At 43.4% G+C, this 12446-nt stretch overlaps 2 protein-coding genes across 4 annotated transcripts in view; both read right to left on the bottom strand.

The window, feature by feature from the left end:
- grk3 (G protein-coupled receptor kinase 3) overlaps positions 1–4129 on the bottom strand; it is a 63278-nt gene extending 59149 nt beyond the window's left edge. Inside the window, exon 1 of one of the 3 annotated variants that reach the window (XM_064308790.1) lies at positions 1780–4129. In XM_064308790.1, coding sequence (XP_064164860.1) covers positions 1780–1892 — 113 coding nt within the window. In that variant the 5' untranslated portion in view covers positions 1893–4129. The remainder of the gene's footprint in view (positions 1–1779) is intronic. The other 2 variants (XM_064308788.1, XM_064308789.1) reach the window with 2 other exon arrangements.
- Positions 4130–7110: 2981 nt separating this feature from the next.
- Positions 7111–11404, bottom strand: cryba4 (crystallin, beta A4). The gene is made up of 6 exons (XM_064308796.1): positions 11302–11404; positions 10207–10250; positions 9864–9982; positions 9072–9213; positions 7742–7884; positions 7111–7361 (listed from the first exon to the last, which is right to left on the bottom strand). Exons 2-6 carry the CDS (start codon positions 10243–10245, stop codon positions 7214–7216), a joined length of 591 nt encoding a protein of 196 aa, XP_064164866.1. The 5' UTR covers positions 10246–10250; positions 11302–11404; the 3' UTR covers positions 7111–7213.
- Positions 11405–12446: the final 1042 nt, after the last annotated feature.

Raw genomic sequence — 12446 nt, 5'->3', positions numbered from 1 at the left:
ACCTCAAACGAGCAGTTCTTGGTTGAAAACCTACCAATTTGTCTCAATTAAAGATTTCTGCAAAGAAAAGTGGGCTACAAGTCCTCCACAGCAATGTGAAACACTGATATCTAATTATAGGAAGTGTTTAGTTGCGGTTATTGCTGCTAAAGGTGGTGCAACCAGTTATAACGTTTAGGAGGGCAACTACTTTTTCACAAGTCATATGGGTGTTTGATAACTTTTTTCATTAAATAAATGAAATACTAATTTTAAAAATGTGTTGCGTTTGTCTAATATTGCATTTTGTCTAAGAGCCTGAAAACATTCAGTGCGACAAATACCCAATAAAAGATAAAACCTGAAGGGCCCAAATACTTTTTCAGGGCTCTGGCCACCTGTGCTTGTAAGTGGTTTCAGTAAATACAAAAGGTTAGGTTTCCATCCTCACCCAAAGCACTTTGGCCTTAACGTTTCAAAACAGTTTCCAATAACTGCACAGATCCCAATTCTATAGGCCCCATTTAACACTTAACTAGCATGAACTGTAACCTAATTTTGTGGAACACGAACCTATGGACGACTGAACCAACTGTTCTAGAAATAAAAAATAATCACACAATCCAAATGTATCATTTTCATTATTTTAAGCTTTCTCAATTTAACTTTAGGCTTATGGGCTTATGGGGCGTGCAGCCTAAGGCGAGGTAATTATTACAGAGAGAAAGCCCGGCCTTTGAATCCTGCATAGCATAAGACAGCCGAGCCCCTCCACTAGGAAGGAGCATCATACACCTCTTTCAGAGGCACAGCCTCGTTACCGCTGCTTTACCTCGCATGCATCAATTCAAATAAAACACAAATTCTCTAACGGCAGTCGAGCAGAGTTACGGCAAAAGGACAGTACCAGCACACAATAAGCTTTCGTTGTATCTACCTAGCGGATAGCTCGCTTCAATCTTTGGCGCAGGAGACAGTGCAGTGTACAGTAGCTAGCTAACGTTGGCCAAAATGCAGGACACAGATTCCACAATCTACGGATGCAGATCTGCCTTGACACATAAGCTACTTTTGATGCGTTGGGCGCCGCGAGAAGCTCCAGAAAGCCAATTATCATACGCTACTCACTTCAAAGACTATTTAGAATACGCAGACCAAGGTCGACATTTCATTTTCGATTTGAATAACGGTAGTCCTAACAGATTTTGACAGAGTTGAGCGTGACTAGGTCTTAGATACGGGTTTGTGGATTTGATTTTTTTTCCGCATTATTATATATAACAGAATGAACAAGGACACAGCTAAACTAACTACCCACTTCAACACATAACATGTACCCAGCACTAATCTGGCAGAACACATCTGTCATGTCTAAATCTAGCAAGATGATAAGCCTATTCAAGTGGGCTATTTGAAGTGCATTGACAGAACACAAATTTACGCCATTAAAAAAACATAGATATTGAATATATTTAATTCAATGCCAGCAGCCATTCAACAGTTAAGATTACACAACGGAAATACCCATTACAATAACAGATACGATTAATCATCTTATCATGACCACCATATTTAGGTTACAAGCTCTATCACACGTATACGTTGATTTTTTTGTCACAGATGCACTGAACCGGGAATCATAATGGGCCTTGTGTGGTGTCATTGTTATACACAGGCTGCCAAACGTTAGTTGTCCCTAGTAACAGAATGACAGGTAACATTGAGCTGTCCATCTCGCTACCTCTCCCCAGTCACACACACCGACAGACAAACATTCAACCACGACAATTATGTGAGTACCTTGGTTCAGGAAGGATGATTTTCTTACTCGCCCTGGCAGCTGGAGTAGATTTACTCTTCTCCATCGCCATCAAATAACTGACATCGGCGAGAACTGCTTCGAGGTCCGCCATCTTCAACTCTTGATCGACCGAATCGATACAACACCAGCCGTGGGAATGTCCGGAGAGATACAGAAACCAATGTCCAGTGAAACACGGCACAGGCTAAATCCAATTCCCACGGGACAAAAGGGATCCAGGAGGGGGAGAGGAGATGCGGGAGTCAGGATCTGAAGATCAGTTTCCCCTCTGGCTGAGGTTGTCGTTTTTCTTCGTCTAGGTCCAATACTTAGAATATCTCAAAAACAGACATTTTTACTGAAAATAAATATACATATATAATATAGGTTGGAGGGGATTTTAAAAAATTGGCTACCGTTTAAAAGTGGGTTGTGTTTTGTTTTTTCAAAGGGGAAACTATTTCGCAGATAGTCGTAGTTGAAACACTACACCGTTTAAAAACGTGTAACAGGTAGTCTAGCTACGTTAGATATTTAACTAAATCGAACTAGTTAGCCATCGGATGCATATCAATTGTTAAAATATTTACCTTCATTGACCCCCTAGCCACTGGTCTTCACTGACTGAGATTACCCGTCTCTTGGTTGCAGCTTGGTTGATTAACTAGTTAAATAGCAAGCCAACTGTCAAAACCACTGGCAGTTTACAAAATGTATACTGCGGTATGACAGCGGCAATTCGTAAGCTACTACTAGCAATCTGCGTGGCCACTTCAATAAAGATTCAGACAGGGAATTTATGTACAGCCAAGAGGGACCAGGCTTGGTTAAACAAAATCCAGTCTGTTAAACGCTATGTCATTAGCTAATACCTCAGTCGGGCCAAAAGACCAATTCCACTCAGTACGAGTAAAAGAAAAGTCACGTTAAAATATAATTATTGTTGCTGTTAGGCTAGCTGCAAATCAAATCCATTGTGAAGTCGAACAATTCGTCGGTTAGTGCAGCTTCAATCTTAAAATAACAGTCAACAATTAAAATCTAAAACTAGCTAACTCAGCGGGATTAAAAATTTTTTTTAAAATTCCAATTCATCCCACAATGTTATTTTTCGTTGCTTCCGTTGTTTGCTTCCTGTATCGCCGATCTCTTATGATGCACTGAAAGGAGGCATCGATTGCTATCATTAGCAGACTAGCTAGCCACTGATAGCTCTAGGGATTATCCAACTGAAGTACATTTATCTTTAATCGTATGTAGCTAATCTGCCAGCTAAAAAATAATACATCGACAAAAACGTAGTGTGTAGAGTTGACAGCGCTAAACTACGGCAGAGAAATACAAGCGCTTCTCCATTTTCATGGTTGACAAGGAAAGGGGGTTTGTTATACTGACCGTCCCCAGACTAGCTCGCTAGCACTATCGCTAGCTACCACTACCTAATACGACAACCAGCTGGCTAATCAAGTTCAAAATGAAAGCAACCCATTAACTGGCCAGCGTTTCACCATTAATCAGATTATCCCCATCTCACTACTGACTGGAGATATGATAACAACCTAGCTAGATACTGAAAGCTAGCCAAGTTCCGTCTATTTTCTCTTGTCTTGCGGTTTTTTTTTTTTGGTAGCTATCGTTTTTTTCACATATGGTGGTAGAGGGGGAGGGGACGACTGAAAAGGGAAATTAGCAAACTGGCTAGCTAACCAACTAGCTGCCGAGTGGTAGCTGCAATGACGATACTCAGCGACCACCCTCCCGTACGACTTTTCTCGCTTTCTTCTGCTTATTATTTTGAAACACCAGAAGATGGAAATTACCATAAAAGTATAAGTTTGCCAGCTAACGTTAGCTCTTGCGAAACTTCATTTTTCCTGCTCTATCCGTGCAAACAACACTGGAAACTAGCTATAGGGTCCAGCCAGTGAGCAAATGTAACGTCAGCTAGCTAGCTATAAAAAATCAAGCGTCTGTCCCCTTAAATGCGCAGCAATCATTGTACCCGCCTTCAATGTCTTTCCCAAATGCAACCCCCCCAAAATCGGCAATGTTGCTTTTCCTCCTTAAGACAATTTCCTCTTGTCCTAAGCATCCGCATTCGGGGCGCCGCTCTTTCATAGGAGTCACAACTGGTGTTTTATCGCCGACAACATCGGCTGGTTTCTTCGTTTTTTCACTCTCTCTCCTTACTCATATCTTCTGTGTATCCTATTAATCGAAGATTATTTGCTCCTCCGTCCTCTTTATCCGTGTAAAAGTGCTGGCCGGTCCCCACCGCGTTAGCGTGTCCTGTGTGTATCGCTGCTGAGAGGCAGTGTATTCTCGCAGGCAAACTGTGAGAGTCCCACTTCCTCCCATGCGTATGGGCTTTCTGTAAAACACGAACTGGATTTCTAAAAACGGGGGTGCACAAGCGGACAAAAAACAGAGGAACATTCACGTTCGGAAAGAGGGCGCCGTGTTCATTCTAACATGCTCACACCTACATAGTCAGACGGTCACACGATTAGCACAGGACAGTATAACGCACAGATTTAGAAACAATAAATATATTCATTACAACCATATTGCAGACAAGCCAAAAATTTCCCAACGTCTTAATTCCTATCTCTAAATAGCATCTGAAGCGACCTCCGTATGGCACTGCACGATACATTCAAATGTGATGTTAGTAAAATATGTCAAATATTTCTACCAATTTCCACGTTCTCACGCTCAGTATTATGCTAAAGTAACCATAATGCACTCAAACTAAGAAATAAAATACTTTCTTGTTTAGTCATTGCAGCTTGTGTGGCATGCCTTGCCATTTGTAAAACTGATACCTTGCAATATGTGTCCTTACTCAAAACTAGGGCTACTTTGTTTGACAAATTGAGTGAGTGCTTAAATGTTTAATGTTCACATGTATACATTAGACATAAAAATACATTTAGACGCTTCTTGGCCTTCATGTAGCCTCCACAGACTTAAAGTAAAACATTTTAGTCTACTTCTTCTTAAGACCATCTCTGGCATGGTATAAATAGTCGGTAGTACCTTATGGGTATGGCAAATGGCTTCTAAATGAAACTAACTGCTAAATGCACCAGATTTGTCAATATTTACATTTTACACAATATTACAATTATTGCTAAAAATAAAATAAAAAAACATTTTTTAACTCTGCAATTCTAAACATGCAATGTCAATTCCAGCTTTTATAATAATGTAATCATTTGAACCGCATATTTTGCGCACCTGCCAATCATACACAATCATGCTCGTCTGTGGCTAAACAGCTGGATAATATTCCCCAGCGGTTTTGCGTTTTGCCTATAGATTGTAGAGAGGGATTGTGAAATGTTTCATTCAGAAGCGCTCAATACACTGAGAGGATGAGTCTTTCGAAATGACACATTGGACCCGACAAGCCAATCCTAGCACTGCTACATCGCTGATAAGTAAAATGGCAGAAGCTCTTCATTGAGCGCAACTGAATATTCTTTTCCTTTACAATATCTCTACCACTGTGAGGGTGCCATCCTTTACCTCTCTCACTTATTTTATTTTTTCCACGTAAATAATTCAGATTTCTTTCCGCGTACTAGGTGGCATTTTTAACTGCAAGTATGAATGTAAATTTATCTCGCGGTATTTTTCTGTCTCGAGGTTATTTCAGGCTGTGTACACAGGCGCTCAGCTCCTTCCAGTGGCAGTAAAGGGTAAATACGGGTATTGCTGATAGGTAACGCCAGCTCCGGTTGTCGAGGTCTTCGCGCCTTGAACACACGAACCGCTTTCATTATGGTTTCCAAACAGGTGCGAGGTATGACGCACCTGACTGAGTAGTACAAAACCAGATTCGAGAGCCAACATGGCTTCCCAATCTCACTCAGTTTCTTCTTCCTCTGTGGTCCTTTGTGACTGAACTGTCAGCAATGATTGAAATGAATAATAACGGAAACATGCTCGTTTTCTTACGCAACGATGCACACGCAGAGATTGGTTATCGAAAATATCAAAATATAATGCGTAAACATACAGACGCATTTTAAATTATTTTATAGGCTATCCACTGGTAGTTCCTGCATAAATATATTTACATACACATTCATTTGAATATACTTATTATAAGGATAATTTCAAATGATTACACATTGACTGTCTTCAATTAAAAATTAATTGTAGGTTAGTTTTAATTCGAACGCATGTTTGATCGAGTAACCGATTTGTGTCCAGTTTAATATTCAAAACAAATAACATGAATTCATAGCCATAAGGTGTTTTAGACAAAGTATTCCTCATTATATGGTTAGTCACTGTTTTACCGTTCATCATTTTTGCCCTGTGAATTTCATCATTCACAAGAGATCGTGTCTGAAACTCAGATTGTAAAAAAAACTTGTTAATTAATAATCTGCCCAGTCTTCTTGATTAGGCTATGTTTTGGAAGAGAGCATGGGGTTTTACGTTTTAAAAGAGAACAATCGCTCTTGGAACCACAGCATTGCAATTTTCACAGAACCTGACTTACAAATTAAAGTCGTTATTGCTAATCAAAATAACCTCATAAATTTTCAAGCACAAACACAGTTTAACCAGTTATTTAACGTAATTATTGGAAATCCTCCCTGTATAGCTTCAGATACTTCTGTAAACACATAACTTGTCTCCTGACGTCATGTGACTCGTCAGTGGCCATATACTGCAAGTTTGTGGAGACCAGGCCCGAGTTAAATATGAATTTGATACATTTGAACTCTTTAGATGTTTTAAAAATGGAATACATTCTTGCAGATTCCTGAGAATTTTCAACAGAACATGTTACCAAGCAACAAGTGTACATTCATAAAAAAAATATTGGTGAAAATAATGGGTTTTTTTTAATTGCCAGTAACTGTAGGATTTTTCTGGTGTTTAAACATTAAAGTATTTCAAATGACATATGTGACTCATTCTGGACAATTTCACACAAATGTCAAGTGACAATTACAGAGACACAATTTTACAGGCAAATTTGTCAAAACTGTAGAAAACACACTATGTGTCTTTATCAGTCTGTTACAGAGAAGTGTAACCCAAGCAGTCACCATGGATCAGCTCATGTTTTTCCTGTCATTACTCTGTTTTATACAGATTCTTTGCCATGCTGGTCGAGCCTGGCCTCCATTTATCACAATGTTTTCCTTTCATTCTTGCTGGTTATGTGTTTTTTTTAGCTTTGCTTGTTAGCTTCTTTTCTGTGGCCATTTGTTTCTTGGCCATATGCACATCTCAAAGCATTTCAATGTTGGCAGACACACCCATTCGGGAGTTAGGATATGGACAGAGCCACAGCAGGAGGTCGGTGAGGTTTAAGAAAGACACTTTATTCTGCACTGGATTGCAGTGGGGATAGGGCAAGGCTAAGACTGCTTTTCGGGGGAAGTTGGGGGTAAGCAGAGGCAGGGGTTACTGCTGAATGCGGCGGATGGACTGAATCTGGGGGGTCTGTGAGTGAGAGCCGAACTCTTTGAAATGTTTGTACTCTCCGCAGTGGCGGTCACACTCCATGATGTACTGGTAGCCACGGTAGCCTGGGTACTGGTAGCACACAAACCTACCAGGGGGAGAGAGAGAGAGAGAGAGGGAGAGAGAAGGGGATTCAAAAGTCATGGTGTTAAGTAGCCCCCAAAAAATGTTTTTTTTTTCAGTAAAACAAGGGAGAGGGTAAGAGGGATGGAGAGAGACAGAGATAGAGCAATTGAGAGAGTGAGTAAGACAGTGAGACAGAGATATGGTGATAGAGAGAAACACAGAGATAAAGAGAGACAGAGATAGAACACAGAAGAGAGACAGAAAGGGAGGTCAAATAAGTCAAATTTTAAAAGAACAAATCCAGGAATATTCAACACTGTCTATTTTTAAGACAATAAAGTTTGAACATAGATGCTAAGAGAGCAGTAAGGGAAATCATGAGGTGGAGGACTGGACACTCACGCTCCAGACTGGACCCGCAGGGAGCCCACTTCATTGTTGCACCATCCCATGGCCTGCAGGGAGGGGTAGTCGTCACTGAGCTCCCCCTTACGTCCCAGGAAGTTCTCCCGCTCGTAGATGGTCATCCGGCACTCCCTGTGGTTCTGTGGGTGCATGCGTCACGGGGGGTCATTTTAACAACATCCTAAAATGTTAGAGCCCGCAGACTGTACGTTCTCCAGTGCCATAAATCTATTAATAACGTTTCAAGCCTAGCGCTTCTTCGTTAGACTAAGCTCAGAACATCACATACTTTTTGATGTTAATAAATATTTGGCACTGGGGAGAATTCACAAGTGCGCGGGCTCTACCTTTTTATTCACTCCACTGTTCTGTTCGGCATCTGTCTGAGTTTTTGGATGTGTGCGTATTTTCTGTTCTCTATTGTCATTTTTACAACACCAATGCTTGGATCCTCGGAACGCAGCAGTTCCATTGCAGTGCGCACTGTCCCTTGCTCAGGTGCTCAGCAGTTTTCAGGATGCTAGCTTTAGGAGTCAGTAATGTTCATGCTGCTCAGTGCCCTAAAGGGATCCTGAAGGGATTGTCACAGAATAAGGCTGCTTTCACTCCCCAGGGAAAAGCATTGCCTGATGTTATGTCACACATGCTGTCTGTACATGCAATGCGCAGTTAGAACATGAGAGACATGGCTTCAAAATGTGCAATGTGCTACTGAAACTCACAGCATGTTGTTATGATATGCAAATTAGGGGATTCTTGGAAATAAAACTGAGTCACTCACTAGATGTGACCTCTTAAGCACCCACAAAGGAAATATGCAGAGACCGGTGCCTGTGAGTGAGAGCAGGGGGAGAGCAGGCCTGTGAGTGAGAGCAGGGGGAGAGCAGGCCTGTGAGTGAGAGCAGGAGGTGAGCAGGCCTGTGAGTGAGAGCAGGAGGAGAGCAGGCCTGTGAGTGAGAGCAGGAGGAGAGCCGGCCTGTGAGTGAGAGCATGAGGTGAGCCGGCCTGTGAGTGAGAGCAGGGGAGAGCAGGCCTGTGAGTGAGAGCAGGAGGAGAGCAGGCCTGTGAGTGAGAGCAGGGGGAGAGCAGGCCTGTGAGTGAGAGCAGGGGGAGAGCAGGCCTGTGAGTGAGAGCAGGGGGAGAGCAGGCCTGTGAGTGAGAGCAGGAGGAGAGCAGGCCTGTGAGTGAGAGCAGGGGGAGAGCAGGACTGTGAGTGAGAGCAGGAGGAGAGCAGGAGGATGAGGACAGAGGGGCAGCAGTGTGAGAATGTGTGATGGAGCAAACAGCAGAGAGAGATACAGCATTAGAAAGAGCAGATTGAACTCACAGCACAGGCAATGGGCCTGAAGGAGGTCATCCTCTCAATATGGTAGGAGTTACTGCCCCCGAAGGCATCACACTGAGGGTACTCTCCACGCTCTAGCACAAACTGCTGGCCCTGGTATGCAGAGTGCTCATAACCCACCCACCTGAGAGAAAGAGAGAGAGAGAGAGAATGAAGGAGGAAGCAGAGAGCAGTTGTCAGAGTGAGCATACATCCTGTCTCAGCAACGGCATAAAATGTGTTCATACGTCTGTGCTATTCTCTCTCTTCTGTCTCAGCCCTGCTCACTCACTGGACAGGAGCAGAGTAGGCCATAGGAGTGCTCGCATGTTTAAAGCAGGCCTGGTTCTTTTATATTCCAAGCCGCACTCCATGGCTAAAGAGAGAAGTTGCTCCCTTATTGGCAGGCTGACACGAGCAGCTGCCCGTCTGCTGCGAGGTTGCTGGGGGGGCCATTACTGCTCCGTTACTGCTCGGGCCCTGTTTGCACTGAAACTGCTGCGTGTCTGATCTCAGAGTTTCTGCCAAACTCTTCCGCAAGGCGCAGAAAAAAAAGCAATACATGTATTTGGAAGTTACAAGCAGGGCAGCATCAATCAGGTTTTGAGTATTCATTAATTCACTGTAACAGAAACATTACTGGAGGTCTGGACTGCACATCAGAAATGAGAGGAGAGGCCGCGTTTCCTGCGGGAGCGGTGCGGTGCGGCGCGGGCGAGCGAAGCCGCTCGGAGGGTGACCCTTCCGGAAGCGGGCGGGCGGGCGGGCGGGCGGGGGGGGGGGGGGGACACTCACGCTCCGCTCTCCACTCTCAGCGAGCGCACGGTCTCGAAGCCGAACTCCATGACGTTGCAGCACTCGGAGGTGAACTCATGGCGCCGGCCCTGGAAGCACTCCTCGTCGTACACGATGATCTGCGGGGGGTTCGGGAGAGAGAGAGAGAGGGGGGAAAACGGGGAAAAAGGAAATGAGACGGGCGTGCTGGGCGACGAAGCGCTGCTAGATTGCGGGTTGAATTTGCGGAGCGAAAGAGTGCAAAGGGCCATGCGCTGGGCATCGCCGATTTTTCGGCACTGCCGAGAATTCTATCGGGTTTCATTCCAATCCTATGAAGTTCTACACCTTCTGGGCCCCATACCTTCCAGTGACCGGAGAACTTGGTGCAGTGGTGAGTCATTTTATCTGTAAAGCAGAGACAGTGACACTCAGTGGGGGAATGACAGGACACAGAAGCTGTGATTTGGCTGCTCTAACAGCGTTTCACATTTGGATTTGTATCTACTACAGTCCTATTACCAACCTCTTATATTTGGTATTCAATCTTTTAGTCCTATAAAGCAGTGTCACAGATCAGCCTGTACACCTCTATGAAGGCAATTAAATGCAAATCAATGTAGCCCAAACTATTTTTGCTAATATCAGTTGAAATGTATAAGTTATATTTTACAATTCAGCAGAGCCAGTGTATCCTACAACACCTGTATCAAGTGACAAAGAAAAATGATTACAATGTATGTACAACATTATGAGCATTCAAAGTATATTTTAACATATAATTCATCTTACACAAACATAGTCCTTTAGATGTTTATTTTCGCATTTTAACACATTACCTTTCTGTACAGGAAGCATATCAAAGTCAAAATATTGAACCGCTGGCCTTGAATGGCAAAAGAGCACACTGTCCGAAATTTCAGAAGCACTGAGCACCATCCAGAAATACAAGCGCGTGGAAAAACAAAAACCAGAGGACACGCATGAAAAGGTACCTGCCTAGTAACAGGGCAAAAAAGAGAGAGGCACAACAGGTCAGCTACGAGAACGCAGAGTGCGAGTCCTCACTATTTGCCAGCATGTTATCTTCCAAAAGCATTCACAAGTGCACAAAAGCGCGAATGGCTTCACCACATAAAGGCATCTGCAGTGATCTGAGAGCAAGAGCGCAGCGCTACGCGGACGCATGTGCACAAACACAAAAGGCCAGGCCCTAGAGCGGCACGCTAGGCATATTCACAGTGAATAGCAGCGTAAAACAAGCTATTTTAAAAGGCGGAGGCCTGGACCAGATAACAGAGCACGGAAGTTCTAACTGCTCTAAGGCACCCGGGCCACTTACTCACTTACTCTATCCTGTGAATGGTCTGCAAGTGTGTGTGTGAGGATGTGGGGATGGCTTACTGGGTGTCTGGGGACAGGGGGGTTAGGTGGGGGGGGGGGGGCGAACGGTACTCACCTCGCTGAGATGCCCCTGGGACCTCCTAACGTGAGAGTGAAAGCTGGCATGCGCCCGGGCCCTTATAAAGCCTCCCGTGGCAAAGGGCCCGGCTAAAAGGCCCAGCTCAGCAAGGGGGGCGGGGATCCTCATTGTGCCACCAACAAAGATGGCTAATCTATAGACCCCCATAGAAGTGCAGACGCTACACTATCTCCATGCCTGCCATGGCCGTAGGGCTCTACAGAGGGAGACAGCGGTCAGAAATTCATTGGAGGAGGAGAAAGAGGGAAGAGAGAGAAAAGGGAATAATGTGTATGGGAGTGCGTGTATGGGGAGGGGAGGGGGGGGGGTGAAGGAAATAAATATTACTGCATTAATATCGCTGCATTAATATTTGTACCACTAGTATTGTTGTGGTTACTGTTACATACAGTGCATTTCCTGTTCTTAACTCAGCTTTGCCATTAATGTACCCTTACACAGTCATGCCAATAAAGCACAGTTTGAACTGGAGTTTGAGATGAGAGAGAGAGAGAGGGAGACAGAGAGTGAGAGAGAGAGAGAGAGAGAGAGAGAGAGAGCAGAAGTGAGAAGAGTGGAAAGCACATGGATGCACAAAACCCACAAATGCATCCCAGAAATTCTCCCCAGACTCAAAAGTATTTTTACTGTTCTTTCTCTTTGATTAGGCGTTTGCTGATGTACTAATAATAACTATAATACAATGAATGGCAATATAGTAATAATATATAATAATATAATAATCACTGCAGTCACATATTTCGATACTGTGAGGCTGTTAAAGTGATTTGGTGTTTCTGACCACATTAGGACATTGAATTTAAAGAGAATTGATCTCGAGCCTTTGAAATATTAATATGTGTTTTTTTAAATGTTTTTTTAGGCTAGAGTAATATATATATTACTCTAGCCTAAATATTGGATAATATATTGGAGAATATATATATTGCACAGGGCAGAGTAGGATCCAAGCAAAAACTAGAAATGGCATCAGTGATTGGGTAGCAGGATCAGCTACAGTAGCTCTGAACTAAACCCATTATTCTCTTTGGCCGTTGCTCAAACTTAGTACAAAGTGCCACACAAACAGCTCAATTACTACACACAAGGGATAAACATAAGTTTCCACATCTTGGCAGTTC

This window comes from Anguilla rostrata, chromosome 14 (genome assembly GCF_018555375.3).
Source record: "Anguilla rostrata isolate EN2019 chromosome 14, ASM1855537v3, whole genome shotgun sequence".
NCBI lineage: Eukaryota > Metazoa > Chordata > Actinopteri > Anguilliformes > Anguillidae > Anguilla > Anguilla rostrata.
The sequence above is the reverse complement of the archived record's forward strand: the minus strand, read 5'-3'. Positions and strand labels throughout refer to the sequence as shown.